The sequence below is a fragment of the Abramis brama genome, assembly GCF_963993115.1.
Source record: "Abramis brama genome assembly, chromosome: 2".
Taxonomy (NCBI): domain Eukaryota; kingdom Metazoa; phylum Chordata; class Actinopteri; order Cypriniformes; family Leuciscidae; genus Abramis; species Abramis brama.
This window is the reverse complement of record NC_139964.1, coordinates 9072512-9099022: the sequence shown is the minus strand read 5'-3', so window position 1 is coordinate 9099022 and position 26511 is coordinate 9072512. Positions and strand designations below refer to the sequence as shown.

At 38.1% G+C, this 26511-nt stretch overlaps 2 protein-coding genes across 4 annotated transcripts in view; both read left to right on the top strand.

Moving 5' to 3' along the window:
- On the top strand, nucleotides 1-21568 carry LOC311077602 (protein NLRC3-like). 2 transcript variants are annotated; one of them, XM_084106164.1, is made up of 8 exons: nucleotides 1-231; nucleotides 6180-6364; nucleotides 6854-6970; nucleotides 7140-9020; nucleotides 9134-9304; nucleotides 9555-9728; nucleotides 20120-20166; nucleotides 20314-21568. In XM_084106164.1, the coding sequence occupies exons 2-8, from the start codon at nucleotides 6258-6260 to the stop codon at nucleotides 20838-20840; spliced, it is 3024 nt and encodes a 1007-aa protein (XP_083962290.1). In that variant the 5' UTR covers nucleotides 1-231; nucleotides 6180-6257; the 3' UTR covers nucleotides 20841-21568. The 2 variants fall into 2 exon arrangements, with proteins under 2 accessions (XP_083962290.1, XP_083962291.1); XM_084106165.1 differs by having other exon boundaries at nucleotides 46-231; nucleotides 6863-6970.
- Nucleotides 21569-22057: 489 nt separating this feature from the next.
- The window catches only part of LOC311077614 (glutathione hydrolase 1 proenzyme-like), a 31553-nt gene continuing 27099 nt past the window's right edge, over nucleotides 22058-26511 (top strand). The window contains exon 1 of one of the 2 annotated variants that reach the window (XM_084106185.1): nucleotides 22058-22278. The gene's annotated coding sequence lies outside the window, so the exon portion shown is untranslated. The remainder of the gene's footprint in view (nucleotides 22279-26511) is intronic. The other variant, XM_084106186.1, reaches the window with a different exon arrangement.

Here is a 26511-nt window from a genome sequence, read left to right as displayed (position 1 = left end):
ATGCTTTGACATTTACACATGCGCTCTAGGCTCAAATGTGCCTTATAATTTAGCTGTTTCATCTTTTTATCTCTTTATCTGGAACAACCGTTCATGTTGCTTCCCCTTCACACAGTATCAATCTGTGATTGGATTTCCCCCTAGAAATAAAAGTGAAAGAAAAGAAAAGTGATTCTGTTTTGAGGCTTTAAACCTGTTACACTGGATTTTTAAACGGCTGTAGATTCTGTGGTAAGTTCAGAACTTATTCTTCATGTAAACATGTTGTCATATAAAAATGAGCTGCTGTTTGATTTTTTGATTTTCTTCACATGGGATTTCAAATATGGATCATTATATTTCGACAGTGAAAAGCTCTGACCAAAGGCAAAAACATGGATGACTAAAGTAAAATTACTTTGATATTTCCTCAGATCGTTATATATAATAATATGAAAAAAAAAAAAAATGTATAATTTTTTATATTCAAATATTTCTAGATCATGTGACATCAAGTTAAAGGTATAGCGGAGGATCTTTCCGAATTTTAGATAAGACCCACCCTCTCCACTTTTTGAATAAGTTTGATTGATTCACCCGAATGATTGACAATTAGGAGGACCAATAGTATAGGTGATCCACCCGGAAGTAAAAAATCCTCCGCTATACCTTTAAACTTTGAGTTGAACTTTAGCTTAAGCTTTCTTAATGTTTAGAAAAATAGTCCTAAATGGTACCAATTTCAGTTCTTTGTAGCAATAGCAGAACTATTGGTGTTAAATAGAACCCTTTATAAGGTTAAGTAAAGAACCATGATCTTTAATGTCTGTGAAGTACTTTAAACAATGCCATAATAAAAAAAAAAATAATAATAATAATGTCTACCTGGATATCTGCACAATCCTCTATTATGTTTTCAATAACCATTTCTATGTGTCCATTTTTGTGTGACAGTGTCAGTTCCTCTCTACAAATCATGTGCTTTTGTTTCAGTTCCTCTGCAGATGTGGTTTGTGCATGTGATTGTCTATATAAGCAGAAATACACAGTTGAGGTCAAAGTCACAATGTCTTTCATTTAAAGGTGCTGTATGTAACATTTTTACTCTAACCCATAAGAGCCCGGACCAATTTCTCCTTATAGGAAAATTATGGGGCATATTAAATAGACCAAATGGACCACTTATAACATGTTTCTGCAGTTGTTTTTGAAATACAACCCCTCCTTGTGAAAGATCTGTAATGTTACATATATGGTAACACTTTATAATAATGTTCAGTTGTAAGGCATTTATAAGTGGTTGGTTAATGATGAACTAATCATTTACAGAACATTCATAAATGATTAGCAAGTGATATACTAATATTTTATGTATGTTTTGTAAATTCCGTTACAAGTCATTTACAATTGATTAGTTAATGATTAACTAATCATTTACAAAACATGACTATGCGTTCATAAATGATTAATTAGTGATATGTTCATTATTTTATGTATGTTTTGTAGATTCAGTTAGAAGTCATTTACAATTGATTAGTTAATAATTAACTAATCATTTACAAAACATGACTATGCGTTTCATAAATGTTTAATAAATTATGTTACATTTTTTTTTTTATGTTTTGCTCACATCAGGTGCACAGTGGTTAAAGACTCCATGTGTTTCAGAGAAGACAGCTGTCTATAACCCTCACCAGTCAGCACTTACACTGCAGTGCACACTACACTACACTACACTACACTACAGAAGACAGCTGTTTATACCCTCACCAGTCAGCACTTACACTGCAGTGCACACTACACTACACTACAGAAGACAGCTGTTTATACCCTCACCAGTCAGCACTTACACTGCAGTGCACACTACACTACACACTACACTACACACTACAGTACACTACACTACAGAAGACAGCTGTTTATACCCTCACCAGTCAGCACTTACACTGCAGTGCACACTACACTACACTACACACTACAGAAGACAGCTGTCTATACCCTCACCAGTCAGCACTTACACTGCAGTGCACACTACACTACACTACACACTACAGAAGACAGCTGTCTATACCCTCACCAGTCAGCACTTACACTGCAGTGCACACTACACTACACACGACACTACACACTACAGTACACTACACTACAGAAGACAGCTGTTTATACCCTCACCAGTCAGCACTTACACTGCAGTACACACTACACTACACTACAGAAGACAGCTGTCTATACCCTCACCAGTCAGCACTTACACTGCAGTACACACTACACTACACTACAGAAGACAGCTGTCTATACCCTCACCAGTCAGCACTTACACTGCAGTACACACTACACTACACTACAGAAGACAGCTGTCTATACCCTCACCAGTCAGCACTTACACTGCAGTACACACTACACTACACTACAGAAGACAGCTGTCTATACCCTCACCAGTCAGCACTTACACTGCAGTACACACTACACTACACTACAGAAGACAGCTGCCTGGCACAGCCATCCCCACTACTATATCCACACTACTATATCAACACTTGATTCCTGGCACATATTTGTTTATCTTTACTAGTGGTTTGCAAAAGTTGTAATCAAGTCTTCCCACTTTGTTTTAATTAAAGTTATTCTTCACAAATAATCGTTGGTCCACTGTTCTTTGAAAACTCTGCACTCTCTTCTAGGGGTGGAACGGTACACAGAAGTCACGGTTCGGTTCATACCTCGGTTCAGATATCACGGTTCGGTACGAGTTCGGTACAATAGAGGGAAAAGCAAAACAAAAATGCAGAAGGCTTGTGCATGTCTCAGGCTGGACCACCAAAAGAAAAATAAATGTCTTAAGCCTTGTATTTTTTTTAATAAGTTTTATTAATAAAGTAAAGGCATAGAACCAGTTTGTTTGTAGTGCACTGACAATAGTTTTATATAATTAGTTTATTAATTAAATTAATAAAAATACCTTGATATGTTTGGTAATTGTACCTGAATGAATTGAAAATTAATCTACTACATTTCAGATTTATATATTTGTTTTCCTTAAAAATTTAATTAACAGTAACTTAAACACTTTGCAGTTTGAATGATGTCCTGCATAAACTAAATGACAGAGTATGTTTTTATGTTTCCACTGTTCGATCACGGCCGCGCCTCACACACTCACTCACTCACTCACACACAAATATAAGTAAACACTTTACGACTTTTCGATCGCGCCCACACCTCTCTCTCAACATATTCCAGCATTGCAATCTTTCTTTACATCGCAGCCTGCTTCAGAGCTAAAGCGGAGCTACAGATTAGGTGTCCCTAAAGAACCCGCGTATCTAACAGTAGTTCCGCATTACATGAATTAAATTGCACGCGAGTTTTATTTATTTTTATACCGTGTATTCTCCGTGTAACTGTACGTTCACACCGCCGCCGCCGGCGAGAGCCCTGCCACCGACGCCATAGAAAGATTCGGGGATGCTCTGACGCTCTGACGTAGATTAGAATGCGTGATTTTTTTCCTCTCAGGCGGAGGACTTCTACATTCCGATTGGTTGCCGCTGGTTGCCGCCGAACCGCGTCATAGCTTATTACCATAAAGTTGACTTGATTTCAACTCCTCTTGCCGCTCTCGCCGTCCAAGACACGTCGCGCAGCCCTCACCGGAGCTCGCCGCCGGCTCTCATTGAAAATGAATGGCTTCTCATCTAATTGCTACATACATACAAAAAATACATTATTTATTAAACATTTGTATCTGATAATTGTAAATGACTTCTAACTGAATCTACAAAATATACATACAATAATTAATATATCACTTATTAATCATTTATGAATGCATAGTCATGTTTCGTAAATAATTAATCATTTACTAATCACTAGTAAATGACTTGTAACGGAATTTACAAAACATACATAAAATGTTAGTATATCACTTGCTAATCATTTATGAATGTTCTGTAAATTATTAGTTCATCATTAACTAACCACTTATAAATGCCTTACAACTGAACGTTATTATAAAGTGTTACCTTTTTTTTTTTCTCAGTTTTTTTGCTTAATAACAGTTTTTTTTTTTCTATGTATTTTCTTTTCCACAACATATATCAAAATTATTACTTTTCTGGGAAGATAGCCGGGGTGATAGCCAGACATTGTTTGCGAAACATATAAAGCCATGGAAGGATCTTCCAACACTTATCCCCTGCTTGCCGATTTGACTAATTATTGTCAGTGAAAGGTAGACTTGCTAGCAGGGTCTGAGAATGGTTGCTTGACATGTTGTCAGCCACCATGGGACACCTTGTGTCATTTTCCCAGTATGCACGATTTCCTGGCATTTGGTGCAGACCCATGCGCAGATGGATACCAATCAGTATTTCCTTTTCTTTAACAGTGGTGTTAACATTCTTCTGAGTTCCAGATTTTTGCACACTGTACAAATTAGATTGTTCCTCTAGTCTAGGAGCTCAGGGGTACTCCAGGGGTGTTAGAAGATTTTCTGGAGGTGTGATACTCTGCCCTTTGAATGTGCACTCAGGGATTTAAAAATGTTTCTTTCTCCAAGATTTTTATTTTTACCCTGGCTGGTTGTATTTTGCTTCCCAGAGTTTATGTTTGGTTGTGCAGCTTCTAAATCTAAATCACTTGATGCTAATGTCTGAATCAGACCCACTTGATTCATCTTCCTCCATGTCTTTCTTGTTAAGGGTGTAATCAGGGCCATCGATGTCTTTTTCCTAGTCACTGTCACATCCCTCATACTCACTGTCATCTCCCTGGATAATTTTCAGCACATTCTGAACATCAAGTTGTTTCCTGAATTTATTCATGTTATTCTTACTACAAAAAAGTTAAAATAACCTAAAATAGGACCAACATATGATATCAACATCTTGTTTTAGTTACGTATGCAAAATAGTTTCAAAATACATTTCATTAACAATGTAATTAATTTTGACATTTTTTATTTTTACATTTGTTAAAATATGCTTTGAAATGAGCAGCAGAAAATATATAACAATAAAATAATCTAATCAGATAAATTAATTGAGCAGCTCATTACCATTTTTCTTAATGTGACATATACGTCACATGAAAAATCCACCTTCTGTTTTAAGGTTAACAGCCCGATGTGACATATATGTCACCACAATATTTTCACAACTGGTTTTATATCAGTTTGTTCAAGAAATTGATTAAAATCAGGTTAAGTGTAATCTAGGATATGTTATTAAGACATTAGAATTGTTGCATGGGTTGAAACATACCTTTAGTAACAAAAACAAGCGTTTTTTTTTAAATTGCTGACACTGCAACATATGCTAACCAGACAGGCCATCATTTTGGAAATGTTGCCATGGCAACAAAAATGCACACACTGTCACATGACTGAACCTGGGTGTTCCTTATATGTCACTAAGAGACTTCCTGAGTTGAAAGTAAGGGATAATGCTTTAAAAAGACCTTTCCAGATAATCACCAGTGTTTGTGACACCTGCATCACCGCGGGTTATGGGCTAATAAAGCGTAAAAATACCGTAATATGTTTGCAGATATTTAGGAAATATACTAAGTTCACATACTCGTTTCTCTGAAAAACACTTTTACAGCCAGTTATTTTACTTATTATTTTACACGTTCTGTGTTGTCGGTTTTTGTTTTGGTCTGTGTGAACTCGCCCACTGCCATTTCACCCAATAGTATTTCGACACCCTGGGATTCCAGTTGGCAGGAAACACAGCGTATTGCAAACACATCCTGTTGCGTGTCCTCAAACTGGCAACCGCGTGAGCGCTAAGTCTGAGGAGGAGGGGGCGGGGGAAACAACAATCTCCAATATTTTAAATTTGGACTGCAGTACCTATTGTGTCATTCTTACAGACAGCACCTTTAAGTAAAAGCAATTGTTTAAGAAGGCCACAAAACAAGTTGGGATGAATAAGGAACCCTGATCCCTTACATAACCATTTCAGCAAGTTTTTCAAGAGCACATGGTCTCTAAATAGAACTTTTAAACCAGCATCTTGCTAAAGATTATACTGCAATTATTTGACATTATGTGTAAGACAAATAGATTGCAATGTCTTATAAGATTAAGAGTTTAATGTATATGTACTGCAGTGTCCAAAAAATACTATAAAAATACAATAATTTTGACTTCAGTACAGCATCATTGTATTATTTTTTTATTATTTTTATTTGTTTAGCTCTGGTTCCAATAAAAAGATCTGAAATCAATCACTCTACTTTTTGAGAAAAGGAAGTGGGAGGATGGTGCCTTTAAAATGAGTTCTCCATCTTCTGGATCCAGCTCCGTGTCTATGAAGAGTGATCAATCCGTGACGAATGATCCTCCTGAATTAATAGATGGAACAGTGTCCTCTGACCTGAGGTAAGACTATTTTTGCATTTGTATTCAAAGTGACTTTCCAGTAGCCTGCTGACAGTGAATGAGTGACACCTAATGTTACATTACAGAGAAGCAAAGAGTCACTGTCTTACCAAAAAATGTCCTTTGGAATTTTCAAGAAGTTATTTTTGATATGTTGTTATATTTTGGTATTATTTTATTTACTCAAGAAGAAACATAGTACATTGAAGAGAGTTCACCCAATATAAAAAGAATTCAGTTAATAATTTACTCACCAAGGTGTTGTTATAATGCCTGATTCCCTTTCTTTCTTTTTCCTCCATGATAGGAGAAATAAAACTAAATGTCCATGCATTCAATTTGGGAACTTTGCTACTGCCTCCTTAAGATAATTTTTGAATTTGTAAATGGCTTTGGTAAAGTGTCAAAAATTAATAAATGTAAATTTAATGTGTATGCACAGTATAGCTAATACTCTAAAATGCAGTTTTGCTTGTCTTTTTCCCCCAGTATAATCAGGAAATGGAAATCAAAGTCTCCAGAACCCAGCGGCGTGTCTGTGAAGAGTAACAGATCCATGGAGCCACCCTTTAAATTCAGTGAAGGAACAGAGACCTCTGACCTTTCGTTAGTATTTGTAGTTGCTAATTTACTGTAGCACACTCCAAAAACAGAGCATGCCCTGTACAGGGGTGCAGCTCAAAGTGGTACACTAAAATCATATCTGGTAACTGATATATTTCTGAAGCTCTCCAACAGTCATTGTAATTTTGCTGTTTTTTCTTTTTTATCTCAGCATGGAAGAGAAACGTGAGCTGATCAGATCTGTGTTGTTCTCTACATCCCACTATCAGATCCACATCAGGCGGGACAAATCTGAAGCAATCCTGCAGACACACACATTGGAGACTGGAGACCTACAGAGAGTCAAAGACCAGCACAAAACCAGCATGAAGAACAAGTATGAGAGATTATTTGAGGGACATAAACTCCAAGAGAATGAAACCCTAATAAACAGTATCTACACACAGCTTTATGTCATAGAGGGAGAGAGAGAAGGAGTGAATGAAGAACATGAGGTTTTACAGATGGAGAAAACAGCCAGAACACAACACTCACAAAACACTCCAATCGACTGCAATGACATCTTTAAAGCCTCACCTGAACCAGGATGTGAGGAGAAAGACCAAATCAAGACTGTTCTTACTAAAGGCATCGCTGGAATCGGGAAAACCGTCTCTGTGCAGAAGTTCATTCTGGACTGGGCTGAGGGAAAAGCCAATCAGGATGTAGATTTCATGTTTGTGCTTCCATTTCGAGAACTGAACTTGATCCGAGATCATCAGTACAGTCTTCACAGACTTCTGCTGGACTTTCATCCTGAACTTCAAGATCTGGACTCAAAGATTTATGAGTGTAACATTGTGTTCATCTTAGATGGTCTGGATGAAAGTAGAATGACACTGATGTTTTCAGACACTCAGAAAGTTTCTGATGTGACTGAGACTTCATCAGTGGGTGTGTTGATGTCAAACCTCATTAAAGGAGAGCTGCTTCCCTCTGCTCTCATCTGGATCACCTCCAGACCAGCAGCAGCCAATCAGATCCCCTCCAATTACATCAAACTTCTGACAGAAATTCAGGGATTTAATGAGTCTCAGAAGGAGGAATATTTCAGGAAGAGAATCAGTGACGAGCATCAAGCCAGCAGAATCATCTCACACATCAGAAGAGCAAGAAGCCTCCACATCATGTGCCACATTCCTGTCTTCTGCTGGATCTCATCCACTGTGCTTCAGAAGCTCCTGAAAGAAGATCTGAGAGCAGAAATCCCTCAAACTCTGACTGAAATGTACATCCACTTCCTGCTGAATCAGATCAACATGAGGAATCAGAAGTATAAAGAGAAAGATCCAGAGAAACTCCTGCAGTCCAACAGAGAAGTGATCCTGAAACTTGCTGAAGTGGCTTTCAAACAGCTGATGAAGGGCAATGTGATGTTCTATGAGGAGGACCTGAGAGAGAGCGGCATAGACGTCACTGACGCCTCAGTGTATTCTGGGATTTGCACTGAAATCTTTAAGGAGGAATCTGTGATTCATCAGAGGAAAGTCTACAGCTTCATTCATCTGAGCGTTCAGGAGTTTCTCGCTGCTTTCTATGTGTATTACAACCATGTAAACAGTAATACAGAAGTGTGTTTAGATTCACTGCATGATTTACAGAAAAGAGCAATAGAAAAAGCCCTTGAGAGTGAGAATGGACACCTGGATTTGTTTCTGCGGTTCCTGCTTGGAGTCTCACTGGAGTCCAATCAGATACTCTTACAGGATCTACTGACGCACACAGAGAACAGCTCAGGGAGCATCAGGAGAACCACACAGTACATTAAAGAGAAGATCCAAGATAGACATGGGCTCTCCACTGAAAGATCCATCAATCTGTTCCTCTGTCTGCTGGAAGTGAAAGATCAGACTCTGTCCAGAGAGATTCAGGAGTTTGTGAAATCAGACAAACACTCAGAGAAGAAACTCTCTCCTGCTCACTGCTCAACAATCGCCTACATGCTTCAGATGTCAGAGGAGGTGCTGGATGAGCTGGACCTCAAGAAATACAACACATCAGATGAGGGTAGAAGAAGACTGATACCAGCTATGATCAACTGCACAAAAGCTATGTGAGTTGAGGCACATTGATATCTAGTTACCATATCAAAACTAATATGCTCATTCAGTGCTTTGGTGAGACCATGTGGTACAAACATTTCAAGTAATTTATTATGTCCCACAGGCTTGCTGGCTTTAATCTCACTCAGCATTGTGAAACCGTGTTACCAGCTCTACAATCATCAAACTGTGTCCTTAGAGAGCTGGATCTGAGTAACAATGACTTGCAGAATTCAGGAGTGAATCTGCTCTCTGATGGACTGAAGTGTTCAACCTGTCAGCTGGAGATACTGAGGTATTACTGGGAGACTTACTGAATGATCTAAGTCTTTTTTTATTAGAAGTTATATCCTTGAGATTTCCTCTTTCGTCTGTAGATGATCAGTCTGTTGATGTGTGTCTGTAGATGATCAGTCTGTTAATGTGTTCCTGTAGGTGATCTGTCTGTTGATGTGTATCTGTAGGTTAGCTGTCTGTTGATGTGTATATTTAGATGATCAGTCTGTTGATGTGTGTCTAGATAATATGACTGTGTGTGTCTGTAGGCTGTCTGGCTGTATGGTGACTGAGGAAGGCTGTGGTTATATATCTTCAGCTCTGAGTTCAAACCCCTCACACCTGAAAGAGCTGGATCTGAGCTACAATCACCCAGGAGATTTAGGAGTCGAGCTACTCAATGACAAACTGAAGGATCCAAACTGCTCACTGGATACACTGAAGTAAGTAAGAGAGTTATTTGATTTTACACTAGATTGTTAATACTTTTAAGCTCAGTTGATTGAAAAAAAATAACAAGCTGTTCACCATGCTTACCAGCCATTACATTGTTTACAATACAGTACAACCTATTGTATCTTATCACTTAACCCTTGTATGGTGTTCGGGTCTGTGGGACCCGTTTTCATTTTTTATCAAAATAAAAATTATACAATTAATATTTTTTTCAAACTGAGACTCATTGGCCTTGGCTCATTTTCTGTGAGGAATATATATCAGAACACATTTTCAATGAAAACACACTGTACACCCCCCCTACACATTTATATTACACACAGGATGTTCGGGTCCACTGGACCCGGGGCTAATAAAAGTGTGGAAACTGTAGGTCCTGTGTACCTTTACTCTGTCCTCCTCCTGTCAGGGCCTGCTGTTAGTGTGTGTATGTTCTTGTATATGGTTTATGAGGACACAAATGTGTATAATGACATGGGTATTACAACGTAAACATGGTTTATGACGACATATGTGTCCTCATACTAAAACATACTAAATGGTGTTTTTTGAAATTTATTAGAATTTAGAAAAACCATTATCCCTATGGAGAGTGACTGTACACCACATATCCAAGTGAGTGTGTGTGTTTTGTGTGTGGGTGTGTGTGTTGTGGGTGTGTGCATGAGTGTGCGTGTGAGAGAGAGATTGTGTGTAAGTGTAAAAGAGTGCAAGAGTGAGTTTTGTGTTTCTACTCCTGCCATTCCCACATGAGGTTGCAATTCTTAAATGTGATCTAACAAAGGTAAAGAGAAAATATTAACCGTATATGCTGTTTATATTGCTTGTAATTGGGATGAAGTAAACATCTGTTGAGTATTTTAACATAACATTTTTGATTGTGTTGAATTAAAAACCCAAAAATGCAGCGGGTCCACCAGACCCACAAACACTGGCTGAGTAACAAAAATATGAACACCACACAAGGGTTAAATAAACTGTGTGTGTCTGTGGTACAGTGCAAAAGACTTAGGCACTGTTTAAACTGCATAAGACCAGAATAAAAAAAAATCATACTTCTTTAAAGGATTTAGCTTTAGTCTCAATTACTGATCTAACACTTCACTAGTGTATAGTATATGCTTTAGAGCAGTGGTTCTCAACCTGAAGAGATAACCAAATTGCAGGTATAAAAGAAAAGTTTTATGTGCAACAGGCAAAATCCCAAAGGGATCCCAAGAGGGTCAGAATTAAAATTAAATAAATTTTGGCAGGAAAAATAAGATGCTGAGTAGCAGGAAATAATTCACGCAGGCAAAAAAAAAAAAAAAAAAAATTGAACGGGCAGGCTGATATTCATGTCAGGGCAGGCAAGGGCAAGAAAAAAGAACAAGCCAGGCCAACAGATCCCGTTAAGGAGAAGAGGAGGCAGGTCAGATCAGACAGACTAAGCCAGGAATGGGTAGACAAAAAAGAAATGCAGGATAGACAGATAATCCTGGAGCCAAAAGGAAAAAATAAATAAAAAATCTGCCCCTTACATTTATAACTTTATATATACTGACTGTTGTAACTGAATTATGATGCCAGATGATCAAAGAGAAAAGAGTATCAGGTGCAGAGTCCTGCACGGGTCCGATTTTGTAAATCCGCACCCGCCCGTACCCGCAGTGCTTAAAACCGCATCCGACCCGTTTTCTGACAGCAGCACTAATTAAAATCCGCACCCGACCCGACCCCCACCCGAAATAAAATCAGTTTAGACAATCACATTATAGACACATGTATACACTTGTAACATTTTACCAATCGAACAGATGCGGCTACAACACTATATGCCACGCAATTTCGTCTAGCCTACATTTGACAATTTTGGGTTCAAACACACCCTGCACACCACACATACTTAACAGTGTTAAATTTGAAAAAATACTCTTCGATAGAAGAACTGATTGCTTTGTTACCACAGTTATCTGCGTGCTTCCTTGACGATGAAGTTCCACATTTGCGGCTATCCAACACGAAAATGCATGCAGCAAATAAGCCGTTCACAATATTTTCTTCAGATAACTCCAAATTTCTCCCACACACTGGACTTGATTTTTGATGACGAATTGTCGACAAATTTACAATCTCCACTAGCTATTCTTTTCTTCAACTCCTCAGCATCCATCACGACGACTGCAAGCAGATCGCGTGCGCGCGCGCGCGGTTATGATGAATTTTTAAAAGTGAAAGTAGCCTATAGGTAACGTTATAGATTCCTGGGAGGGCATGGTGCGTGGGCACAAATAAACTGATGTGGATTTTAAATAATTTTATCAACTTGAAATACAGGCATATTTTTGTAGATGTGTTTCTAAAAATATGCAAATATTTTTACGTTTGCATGTGATTGTTTTAAACCCGTGTTTAGACCCGTGTTTCCCCCGTGTCCAACCTGACCCGCACACGTATCTGACACAGTTGGATATTTTTCACCCGTTTGAGCAAAATTTGCGCGTACCCGAACCCATGCAGGACTCTAATCAGGTGGTGTTGGCATGTTTTGACATAATCATTATTTTGGACTGAATGAAAGAACTCATTTAGATAATATCTGAGTTAGATATACTTAATTGATTATAGCAGCACTGTGTTTGTAAAGCATAAGATTATCAACATTTTCAATTTAAATTAAAGGATTTCTTGTGAGTTGTTCTGATTGAAAACTTTGAAAACTTTAACAAAAAAAGCAAAAACCTTATATTATTTAGACACACAAACAATAAGAATCAGCCTGTGAATCTCAACAATGGTGACAATAATAAAGCATGTTGCAGTGCATTCTGGGTGCCACAAATCAAAACTCATTAATGACTCCCATCATGCATTGCGGTATGAATAAGTTTTGATTTGAATTGTCTTAGTAATTTCGTTTTCCTAATTGAATATCCTGTTTGTCGCCATTGTTGAGATTCATACACTGATTCTTGATGTCTGTGTGTGCCTAAAAGGCAGATTTGTTTTTAAAGTATTTATTTATTTTGAAAATTCTGGATCTTATGCTGTAGAATCACAGTGATGCTGTAATCAGCAATATAAATCTAAGTCAGAAATAAGGCACTGAATGAATTCAGGTCAAATGATGATTATGTCAAAACATAACCAACACCACCAGATCACCTTGTCTCTTTGTTCATCTGGCAGTTATAACTCAATTACAGCAGAAAACAAAATCTAATGTTAATAGTTTAAGGGTCAAGAGCCCAACTAAAACAAATACTGACCACCATAATGATGACTTGAGTTTTTAGCTTTTCTCCTTCAGTGATTCTGCTTGTTAACATCTGAGTGTTGTTCCATAAAAGACGCTTAGAAAAGCCGGGATTAAACTCCAAAACCGCACTTGAATGAGCCTAACAAATAAGTTGGGGCTAAAGTGGTTCCATAAAAGGTCATTGAAGTTCACACAATCTCACTAATTTGATCCAGGTTTATCTAGTCTAGATAATTGCGTGTGCACGCGTTTCTTAAGCAGCCCTAGAGGTCGATCGTGGATCAAATCGATCCACCATCAAACAGCATATATTTTGTGCTGTTTTATGCGTTTGTGTCATGTTTTTTCCCCTCAGTGCAAAACTTACATTTTACAGTTATATTCTTCATCTGTAAATGTTAGAAAGTCATGCAAATGTATCCATTTTGCTGCTAATCTTCACATTGAACGAGATATAGGAGCGCTATAATTCTGACTAAAATATACATTTTGCTTGGAAAATTAATATGCGATATTTTATAACACTAGAAATATCTTCTAATTATAATAATTTATCTTTAGGATGTTGGATAAGTTGCAGTGAACTTCTAGCGAACAGAAGTACTTCAGTGAACAGAAGTAGCCTAATTCAGGGAAGATTTTTTTTTTAAGAAACTAAATATATAAAGATACAAAATATAGTTATTGGGTATAGGACCTATGCTACTTAATAAAGATGATGTATACTTATTTAGAATGCTGAGAATTACAGCTTTTAATGCAATAATTTTTTGGAGAAAGCAAGAATCCCCAGTTTTAAATGAGTAGATTTAGTTTCTAAAGTACATAATGGAGAGGATAACATGAAATTAAGAGCAAATGTATATGTTACCGGCAAAGTGTGAAATCCCGGTATTGTATAGAATGCCTAGGCAATGTATAGAATTCCTGATGTTTTTTTCAAAAAATACATTACCTAATTCTATACATCACCTAGGCATTCTACAGAATGCCGGATTACACACTTTGCCGGTAACATATACATTTTGAAAAGATATGTGCAACTCTAAAATCAAAGAATATTCCATAAAATAAAGGAATATATATTAGCCTACATTAACTAAATTTTTATATAACCCTCCCTCCCTTTTATTTCTAGTTATTTGTTATTTTATTTATTTACTTATTTAATATTGAATATTTGATATTCAAATAATATTACTTGAATAACTATTAGGAATTATGTGTCATTATAAGAGTTTGTGAATAAATAAATATGTGAATGTTATTTTTTTATTAATATTTATTTATTGTTTGTTGTCCTTTCCCCCTTAAATCATATGTAAAAGTGTCTAACTCTGTACTTTTTGGTTATTGTTCTAATCATGTGTTTTTTAGGCTATGTGTTGGTGGGTATTATCACAAAATAAAAAAAGTAGAAGGAAAAATAAGGAATATTTTTTGGGGGAAAATATGATGTCTTTAAAGGAACTGTCAATTTGTATAATTGTGTTAAATGTGTTTGAATTGAAAGACATAATAAAGTACATAATATATATATATATATATATATATATATATATATATATATATATATATATATATATATATATATATATATATATATGAGGCTTAGCCTGACAGTTAGCCTGCCCTGGACCAGGCTAGTTTCCCAGCATAAGTTGCCAGGGTAACTGAGTTTGAACTATTTTAAGTTTGCTTTATGAAACAGAATCCACCGACAATAAGTCTGACGAACCAAAATAACCCTGGCTTGTATTCTAATCTTGTTTTATGGAACAGCCCTCCTGTGTCTTCAATAATGGTCAATCATCACTCAATTAATTAGCTCATTAATTTTAACACAGAAAAATGAAACGAGGAACATAATAATGAAGGGACACATGCAAACAAGTACAGTTGTAGCATCAGCAGTGAAGGTAGGGGAGTACTGGAAGAATCAGCTAGCTGTCAATGAGCAGGAAGGGCAGCCTTTCTGTTTGCTCTGTAGTAGGGGTTGCACGACTACTGATTTCTGCTAGTCGATTTCTTATCAAAACAATACTCGAGTTACTCGACTACTCGTGGGTCATGCTACTGTAAATGAAAAGACATGAAATAGCTAGATCTTATCAATAAACATTTATTAATTCATAGCCTAATGCAACAATTACATAAGTAAACTTTATAAACATTATAATTATGACATTTCATTTTTAAATTTTCATGTAACAGTCTAAAGCCAAATAAATAGCCGTTCTTGCCTTTCATTTCAGAGGTCTGCTTCTAGGGGCCGTTCACATATTGCGTCTTTTTCGCGCTCAAGGTCGTTATTTCAAATGTAGGTGCGCGGCCGCAGCGAGCGCGCTCATAATGGAAGCAATGTGGTGCGCTAGTTTTTCCAGGCGGGTTTTTCCTTCTCATCTCCAGAAATATATCTAGTAGTAAAGCTAATGCAAGGGCTAGAAATCAATTAATCCTTTGCTGATACTTCTTCGTCGTCATCATTGAGAGCGCAGTTCATAGTTGCATAGCAACGACAGACGCCATGGGAACGCAAGCGCTTGTAGGAGACAGCGGCACGGCCGCGCTTTCCACACGTTTTTAGACGCAATATGTGAACGGCCTCTTGCAGAGTTGGCCAATTACAATATTTTTGTCATCCGTGATGAAATACTTCCACACATCTGACTAGTGTTGTCACGGTACCAAAATTTCAGTATTCGGTACCAATACCAGTGAAAATCCACAGTTCTCGGTACCAATTTCGGTACCAAAGGGCTAGAAATCAATAAATTCTTTGCTGATACTTCCTCATCATCATGGCACCGTTTCAAAAATAGTCGATCTCCGAATGCGAATGAACTTACTCTAAATTTTACTATTCTTTTTATATGAGGATCCTTTTTCAAATACAAGGTAAAAAAATAGTCGATCTTCGAATGCGAATGAACTTACTCTGAATTTTAGTATTGTTTTTATATGAGGATCCTTTTTCAAATACAAGGTCAATATTGATTTTCACTAATGACAAAACAGCAAATTATCCGTGAATTTATATGAAACTAATCTTTAAAAGCTTTTCATCTTTACTCTCCTCATGTAACGTTGCATTCGGAGAACGACAAGTTTCTCCTTTCCACAAGCGCTTGCTCTCCGTGGCGTCTGTCGTTGCAACCATTAACATAGGTGCGTCTGGAAAAACGAGCGTGCCGCATTGCTTCTATTATGAGGAATAACATTTGGAATAACGAATCTGGCCACTTATGGCAATGTGACATTAGCCTAATCCAAAATATTTCCATATGTGTCTCTTTCCTCCTTTCTTATCGGCACAACACCTGTCGCCATGACTCAGCGCTTTAATAAAGAGGACGCGCAACTGCACGCACTCAGTGCATGCATGCGCATCAAGGAACCAGGTTTGAACGGGTCCTCGGTACCACCGGTACTTAAGAAAACTTGGTACCGTGACGTTTACATTTTTTTAGTACCGACTTGGTACCGAAGTACCGGGTCTTTTGACAACACTACATCTGACGTGTGGTGTCTGTTGGTGACGTTCGCCATTTTTAATTCATTTATGGTTAATGGACGCTCGAGTAGTTGATTGTTTCCCACAGCGTCGAATAGTGGTTGAAGTAGTCGATCTATCGACTACTCGACTAGTCTATGCAAGCCCTACTCTGTAGTAAAGTAACTGAAATCAATGTGAGCTAGCTTAAAAGTGTCCCAGGCTGTGACATTAGCAATGTTAAAAATTGTGTGTCTCATTGCCAAACATTGCAGACTATTTAATGATTGCGAACTAGTTAAAAACTGTTTTCTGGAATCACAATCACAATGTCTTTTTGATCATATGAGCAACAAGAGCTAGACAATCTGCAGGATAAAAAGATTACAGCTCAGAAAAGACTAGTGGTGGGCTGTTATCGGCGTTAACGTGCTGCGTTAACGTGAGACTCTTATACGGCGATTAAAAAAATATCGCCGTTAATCTATTGTCAAAGTTGGGTTGTGAGCTGGGTCTATACTATACAAGCTATGATGACTTTCACCTTGATAGTTTAGCACGGATGTATACCTAGCCGGATTCGGTTCGGTGTTCGGTACACATTTTCAAACCGAACGGTTCGTTGGACCATTTTTCCTGCCGACCAAAATTTTGTTATTTCAAATGTAGGCGGGTCGCGCATGGCAAGCGCGCTCACCACAACATTGTCCGACATCAAATGGCAAACGTAATGTAAGCGGAACAAAACTGCTCGTTATTGTGTGGTTGACGGACCGTTGTTTATCAGTTTGGACCAAAGCAACGCGAGCTGATCTTGATCAAGCGACACTGTTACTACACAGCGCTAAGAGATCCAGTAAATAAATCATTTGAATTCGCTACTTCTAGTGAGAGATCTAGTGAGAAACATTCACATTTCTCCGTTATTAACGGCTCAAACAGCGCGTGGAAACCAGGAAGAAACCTTGTGCCATGAATGAACTATCCAGTGTCCACAGATCTGCAACATTCACCATGGATTTACTGTAGTAACACTAACTGCAACCATTGAAGTTTGGCAGGAATAGTAGGCTATAATGCTTTCAAGTAACAGTACGTTGGTTTTATTTTGACATTATGAATAAAATTGCTGCCCTCAAATGTTAATCTGAACTAAAAATAGACCTTTGTTTATAACTAGGCTACTACAATATTAGGCTACATTTCATTTTTTCCAAGGAGCTGTTTTGTTTTATATGTTCATAAGAAGAGTCTATTATAGCTCCCATCATTGCTCAAAGTAAAAAAAAAAAAAATCATACTTTATTATGTTAGTTTTAATAAAAAAAAAAAAATCTCTGGCATTTCTTCACAAGTTCTTTTAAATGTCACTTTGTATTTAAAGGGGGGTGAAATGCTCATTTTCACTCAATCTCCTGTTAATCTTGAGTACCTATAGAGTAGTATTGCATCCTTCATATCTCCAAAAAGTCTTTAGTTTTATTATATTTATAAAAGAAAGATAGGCTGTACCGAGTCTTTCCGGAAAAAAACCGAGCGTCTGGAGGCGGGCCGTGTGGGCGGTGTGCTAAAGCTATGCTTATGCGCCGATAGCTAACAACAACACACAGACATTTGAAGCAGTTTTACTCACCGCCTGCGACCGCAAACCTTTATCATTGTGACTGCTCCATCCTTAAGCATTAGACGATATGCAAATCCGTCGATCCGGGCTTTGTTTATAAAACAATCATCGTCGAAATGCAGGGAACAAACAGTCTTACACAGCTCCGTTGATGATGCTCTGAAAAAACAAACTCCATCCACTGGTCCCTTAACGCTGGGTTCTTTGGGAATCTGTGCAGGGTTGTCTTGCCCTGGCAACCAAAAACCCACTTCTTTGGTGACATTGACTATATTGGGTTGGTTTGCCTTGGTGACATCATGATATGCTGCCCGTGAGACGTGCACTTGGACTGTAGTGTGGCCCAGTGGGAAAAATGGCTGAGAACCACTGCTTTAGAGTGTCAGCTTGTGTGTGTCATGACTCATACTGTATGTGTGTCTGTATGTGAGATGAGGGTCATCTAATGGATCTTTTGTGAAGAAATTGCTTTCATTTTTGTTTATTTTTTGTTGCTCTCACTATTTTTATCTGCCTTTATTGACTTGATACAGCAGAATCCACAAAGCTCATTTAAGAAACAAGAAATAACATTGAACATTTTCTGTGATATCAAAGTGTGAAACTGTTCATTTAATATCAAGCTAGCTTTAAAGGCACACTATGCAAGATTTGTGGATGCTGCTGGCAAAACCAGCAATGCAAGTTTGAGAGGTAGCGCCCCGCCAAATCTCGCGAGAATCACAACTTGCTTTATGGCACGATGTCACATACATCAACAATATATGAAGCAGCCTCTATGGAAGACACTAGCACGCATTTCAGACGTGAATCATGGCTGAGTCGATGAAGAAAATGAAGAAAGCGCGGTCGGAAGAGTGCAGAGACGGCTCTGCGTGAGTGGTATTTACGACAGTAACGTTAAATACAAGTACTCCACAGCGACTCTAGGGGTCTCTGTTTGAGAAAAACGGAAACTGCATAGTGTGCCTTTAAGAAAAAAAAAAAAAAAAAAAAGATTACAACAAAAAAAAACACTGTTTTTTTTTATTATCCTACTAGAATTTGAGAGAGAGATTAGTGTAATGCTGCGTTCTCACTGAACGCGAATTGAGCATCTGGAGCGAGGGATTTCCATGTTAAGTCAATGTTACGACAGGTTTACGTGCGTCTGGAGGTCCTGCGGCGCGATAGATGTGTTTAGTGCGGCGCGATGGATGCGCGTCAACGTTCGCGCAAAAGAGGCGAATTGAGCATCTGCCGCGAGTGATTTTATTTGGTGCTTTTTGTGAATTCACGCATTTGAAGTGAATTCACGTCTGACGCCCGAGTTGAAAAATCTGAACTTTGGCACCACGTTAACCAATCAGGAGCCTGCTTGCTGCTGTCACGTGGTGAAGTGACGTGATAAACAGAGGCAGGCCCGCCGCTGTTCTGCTCTCCAGAGGAAATACAGACTCTCTCGATGAATGCTCGATCAACATCAGCCACCTTGCAAACAGACAACCGCCTAGCACTTGCCCCTGCCCCGCCTCGAATGAGCGTCTATTTCGCTTCAAACGCTCGCATTATAATTGGACGCGCGAGTGGATTCAAAATGTTCAAGCGTCCAACTAGACGCGATAGAAGCGAATTTGACGGTCAATTCGCGTTTGGTGTGAACGCAGCAAAAGGAGTGTTAAATTGTATCATAATTTGCAGTAACACCATGTAGGAAATAGTAAATGTGTTGAGAAGTAAATCTGTTTAAAAGCTGAGGTAAAGAATGATGTCATTAACATTTTTGATGCATACTGGTGGTAGAGACAGACAACATTTTGTATGCATTTATCTTCTACATTTTAAATGTGTATTTTGTTAGGGGAACAATAGCTTAAAGATAGTCTTAATGCTAACATTTATACTAAAAGCCAAAAAAAAACAAAAAAACTTAAGTGTTAATTATTTAATTTCCAATTTTAATCAATTTTCCTCAACCTATGTTGCCACTATTTATTTTACACAATTAGCATTTCTAAAACCATGTTTTTTGGTTTCTGTTCAGTTTAGATCATGGAGGACATTTCAGGATCACACCAGGACTGAGAAAATGCAAGTCATCCTGTAACACACACACACACACACACACACACACACACACACACACACACACACACACACACACACACACACACACACACCTACCTGTGAATGTATTTACAGTGTCTTAGATGTTCTGATCTCTCTTGTTGTCTTCAGATGCCTGTGATCTCACACTGGATATAAACACAGCACACACTCAACTCATTCTGTCTGAGGACAACATCAGAAAGGTGACACACACCAAAGAGCAGCAGCCGTATCCTGATCATCCAGAGAGATTTGAGCACCATGAGCAGGTTCTGTGTCGAGAGAGTCTGACTGGACGCTGTTACTGGGAGCTTGAATGGAGTGGCTCGGGTCATGTAGCAGTGGCCTATAAAGGAATCAACAGGAAAGAAGGGAGTGATTGTAGGTTTGGACTAAATGAAAAGTCCTGGAGTCTCTTCTGTAGTGATGAGGTTTACACTTTTTGGCACAATAATAAATGCACTGATGTATCTGGCCCTTCAGCCCGCTCTAATAGAGTAGGTGTGTATCTGGATGTGTCGGCCGGCACTCTGTCCTTCTACAGCGTCTCTGACACACACACACTCACACACTTACACACATTCAACACCACATTCATTGAACCCCTCTATGCTGGATTTGTAGTTTATCCAGATTCTTTTGTGTCTCTGTGTTAAGAACCATATGGAAGCCTGTTTTCCATGCACAGTAAATTCCCCAGTGTTAAATTAACAGCAGGGTGTTAAAAGTAACACTGAAGCAGTTAAAGTTAATGAGCTTATTAAGTGATTAATTGAGTGATGATTGACCATTATTAAAGACACCTGATGTTAACAAGCAGAATCACTGAAGGAGAACATCTAAATGTTTAGTTGGCCTCTTGACCCTTGAAACTAATAACATTAGATTTTGTTTGACTGCTGTAATTGAGTTAAGGCAAGGTCACACACACACACACACACACACACACACACACACACACACACACACACACACACACACACACACACACACACACACACAAACAGCAGATCTGTTAAATCAAACTATTTTGTTTTCGTCTTTTGACATATTTTACCCCAGAAAAAGGGAAAAAACATTTTGAATGATGATAACTGATCAATTTCTGAAAGTTCAAATGATATTAAAAATTATTATCTGTATATAAATGTAAATGTATGTAATAATTAGACTGTACAGTGTGAGGTATTGAGGACATCAGAGCACATGCTGATCAAGTATGAAAAGTTAATGCATGAGGGAAAAAACTTAGACAAACTTTTAATGTTGGCTGAAAAATAAAATCATGATTGGAAATTTAATTATTTAATGATTAGTTTGACGATTGTGGTTTATCAGCAAAACTGCTATAATTCAACTTATTAAATCATATATTTTCCCCTAATGTCTAGTTCCTTTGTTTAATTTCCATTTATAGTGTGTGTGTGCATGTGTGTGTGTGTGTGTGTGTGTGTGAAGCTGGTAATGCTGTTTGTGGAGTTGTTTAATCCTCCTCTGCTGAGATCTTCACAGATTTAATGTCTTCTTTTCTCTTCAGTTGATTTCATCTAAGGCTGTGGCTGAAGTCAGTTGTAGTTCTTGTGTTTCTGCTCGTCTCTTTTTCTGTTCTCTTCTTTCCTTCAGTGATTCTGCTTGTTAACAGGCTTATTAAAGCTGAGATGACTCCATATTTAATATACACAGATTTTGTGGCTCAGATAAGGTCCAGTTCTGGTTTATTTATTTGCTCTTGGCTGACATGTGGCATTGCTATGGCCTGCTTGTGGCCCAGATCTGGCAAACAGGAGCGGTCTGCCCAAGGGCCGTCATTCCACGCTGCATGTGGGCCAGATCATCTTTCCACGTGTGCCAGATGTGGGCCGGATCTGGGACATCACATTGTTGCTATGTGGGTTAAAGCACAACTGCTCTGATAATTACCTGAGAATTTGATGATGCTCTGCACCACTAGAGGGAGTGCAATTTTCACATGTGGTTGGAGTTAAGAACGAAAGTAAAAGAGGGAAACTACTACGCCATTCGGAAGCATTGAATCTGTCAACACTGGGATTTTGTTTTACACACCGTTTTATCTTAACTGCTGCATATTTTGTGGTAAGTTCAGAACTTATTCTTCATGTAACCATCTAGTCAAAGTGAGCTGCAATTTGGTTTTGAGTTTCTTATCTTTCGACTGTCTAACTAACAGAGCTGGCATTTGCATTTGTAGTGGAAAGCAACCGCTCCAGAAGCGCAGTAATGTTAGTTTTAGGTTTGATTATGATATTCGCTGTATCGCATAGATTAACTTCCATGCTGCATATGGGCCGGATCATCTTTCCACATGTGCCAGATGTGGGCCGGATCTGGGATGAAATAATGTTGCTATGTGGGATATTCGCCTAGGCTGCTAAAGGGACCGTCTGCAAATTCCACTCACAGTCCAAAAATATGAACGTCCAATTATTCATTCCAGTGAACGATATTTACAAGGTTATAGTAAATGCCTAGGCACACTGAATTACTGTATGTACTTTTGCCAATGTCTCACTTGTACAGTACAAAATTATAAAATAAAAAGTGCTTTAACGTTTAAAGTTTTGTTTTTCCCATGTTCCAAATGTCAGGGCTGAAGCCTGAAGGGATGGTTTTATAATGACAGGGGGTCATTATAATGATCATTGTTTCAGAGGATCCACAGGCTCAGAGTCATCCTGCTGGACTGTCAGAAACTGTTGCTATTACATCAACAAGTTTTCCTGTAGCTCAAACAGTAGAGCGTTGGCGCTTGCAACGCCAAGGTCATGGGTTTGATTTCCAGTGAAAGCAATAATTGATAAGAATATAAATGTGTACCTTGAAATTCAATGTAAGTCGCTTTGGATAAATGTGTAAATGTGTTTTCTCCCTGATCAAAATATTATGATGATAAAATCACCTTTTAATGATACGATCATAATGAGAAAAATGTTTTGCTTTAAAGCCATTTTTGTATCACTCTGTGTTTTATCACACTAGTGTCTTTATGAAATTATGTCCGCTAAAAATATGATTCTTAGTGAATTATAATCTTTAATATATATATTTTTTACTACCTTGACATTTTTTCCACTGCGCCTTGGTACACGGACACGTGCCGTTAGTGTGTTTCCTCAGCACAGTAACACAAAAGTGTTGCTTCATTTCCCCACGATGTTGTCAGAGCTGCACTGTAAAAAGTAAGCATGAGCAGTTGTTGCTTTAAGAAAGTATTTCTACCTTTACATTCTAATTTTGTTGTTGTAACCTAATTCAATCAGGTTTATATGACATAAAACAAGGGAATGCTGTTTTAGCCTAATTGAGTTACATTGACCCAACATAAAATTTCCAATAAAGATCAGAATGGACACATTCGACACATGCGCACTGCGACTGCACCAGACCTATACAGGGCAGTATAGTCGTGACTCGTGTCAGTGTACACCAATGTTCTCTACGATCAACTTATCTCACAATGCTTTGGAGAAATGCAGCCCTGGGTAGTGGATCTGTAGTTCGCAGCATGCTCTGCAAGGGACTGCTTTTGGAGAGTAAATTTAGGGATTTAGGGCCAGATTTAGTAAACAGGGCAAATTAGCATAAGAGCGCAATTCCATAAAAGTGCAGATGGGAGTGGAAAGTTCTGCACGTGATCTACTGACGACGTGCAAATTAAAGAAGACACACGCAAGCCGGATCATTTCTATAATGACAAACGCAATCTACCAGGTAGGGTCTGGATTAAGACATGCTTTTTTGGGTGGTGAATAATGGCACAAACACCAGTAAATTAATGAGCGCAAACCTTAGTAGGCTAAAACAGGGGGGTTTCATGACACTTTAATTTGTGGAACAGTACAGCTGTTGCAATATGCAAGTCCTGGCTTTTTATGTGAGCCTTTCTTTCTTTCTTTCTTTATTTTCATTACATTTTTTCATTTTTTTTTTTTTAGTTTGTTATGAGTGAGAAACATAAGTTTGGAATGACATGACAATGATTACATTTTGAGAGTTTCTTTTTGGGAGCAAATTGTGCTTTTAACTGCCTTAAGAAAACTGTAAGATGCCATTCTCACCGTAACATAGAGCCCAAGCAAGGAGGGATCCTGTGACTGGCTGTGAAGTAGATTGACTGAGACAGACTGACACACAGTAGATTGGGGGTAGCTTCAGGTTGGAGTAATGGAAAGGAGAATCTCTACAACAGAAACAAGCCCCTAACTGTACAGTACCTCACACCCTGACAGACAGCTTTTGCAACCAATGATAAAGACTTTTATCCACACTCCTACCTTTCGGCACGCCCATTACTCCAACCTGCAGATACCCACACTTGGAGAGACTGGGAGTTCCTGAACTTTTCCCAGTGGGCCGATCGCCAAACCTCACCACGCCCCCACATATTAAACGCTGCTATTTAGTGGACAAACTCGCTTGACTCATTTGAATTCAACTCAAGCGCAACATTAAATGTGAACATTAAAGGCTGTGTGGTGAAGCTGAAACCAGATCGACACATACAGTTTACATGATCGGAGATACAACAATGGTAATTGCAAGCTTTTAAATAGCAGTGCCAGACTGGTAAAAAAATTACCATTCTGCTACTTAAGCTGTAGAAATATGACATTATGGTATTTATGTGAATGTTTCTATTATAACCTTATATTAAATATAAGGTAATATGTGGCAAATAAGTCACTCTTATAGAGGTTGTTTCACAGTGGTTTAGATGTTTTTTTTTTTTTTTTTTTTTTTTACAAATACCACAGTTTATTATTAGTAATGTTATTTTTGTAGTCGTTAAAATTATAGAAACCATACAATCATGGTAATTAGGAGCATGCTTTTTTTGCCTGTGTCTTGATCAGTTAAACTCTGTATTCTATGCAAGAACTGTTGTAACTTTTATCAGGGCAACTACAAAGGAGAATTGAAAAGCTTTATAGCCTGATTTACGAATACCCAGAGCCGTTTATTGGGTGCTACGAATGTCTATCAAATGCGCCTGCACGTAGCTCATAGCCAATCGTTTCAATTGTACCAGATGACGTATGTAGAGCGACAGAAATTCGACGAGGAAGAAGACGAAATAAACTTGCGTTCTAAACTACTAAGAACACTATCTAAGGCTGCATCGATAGGTAACTTCGCGTCTGATGCCATGTTGGATCCATAGATATAAACAAACTGCTTCGGTGTGTCGCATAGATGTCCCAGGCTAGACTCAAGCATGATCAATTACAAGATTTTGTCACAAATATAGAGATATTATGTAACAGAGGCCAGCTAGTAGTAGCTGTGCGAGTAAACATCACTCCTCTGATCTCAAGAGGCACTCTAGCGTCAGACACTCTAGAGGCTGCAGTCTTTAGCCTCCTTATTAGAGTGCCTGACTCCCACGCCGGAGACCCAGGTTCGAGGCCCGCACATCGCAGGCTGAGTAGTACCTGGCTGAAGGGGTCACAATTATTACAACCCAATTAAAAGTTTCACAAGGTGTTTATGACCTAAATTATATCAACAGGAAGAGAATTACAATAATATGAATGAAGTTTCAAGTGCCCAACCAAAGGGAACACTGATCAACATATAAACAAAACATCAAATAAAACAGTCCAGGCCTGGTCCTCTCTCATCCTTCACGATCGTCGCTCCTCCTTTATGCTTCCGCTCCTCCTTGAGAGATACGAGACCGGTGCGTCTCAGAGGTGTCGCTCATCAGTAGTCACGCCACCCGCCTCGCACCGTTCTCCCACGGCCCTCAGTCTCGTCCTGCTCGTCAAAATCACTGCTGGATTTTACAGTGTAGATATGTTCAGCTCTACCAAACTTTTACTGTAAAATATTAATTAATTAAGAATCATTTTGCTATATAATTTAATAGGCTATTAATATTGTTAAAACACATTTACAGTACATTCAAAATATCTATTGTTTGTTTCTGTCTTAATTAATTAATCAACTTTGAAATGTACAGACTTCAAAATCAAATAATTAGACCTTCTAATTATGAAACTATTCAAAGTAAACTCCTTAAGGCAGTCTTATGCGCAAAAGATATTGCTGTTTCTGGAAACCTGTTTGCTTTGACCTCATTTTTGGAGTTAATGAATTTATGCTTATAATGTGTTATAGCCAACAATATCTGTTTATTTTATACAGAGTTACAATACATTGTATCTCTTTGTTGGAGATTTTTTTAAATACTAATTATTATTCATGTGGTAGAAAACATTGTTAGTATGACTATGAAGGGGGCTTTATCCCCAGGGCCCTATGTGCTCTTAATTTCGAGACTGAATATAATGATAATTGTAATAAAAG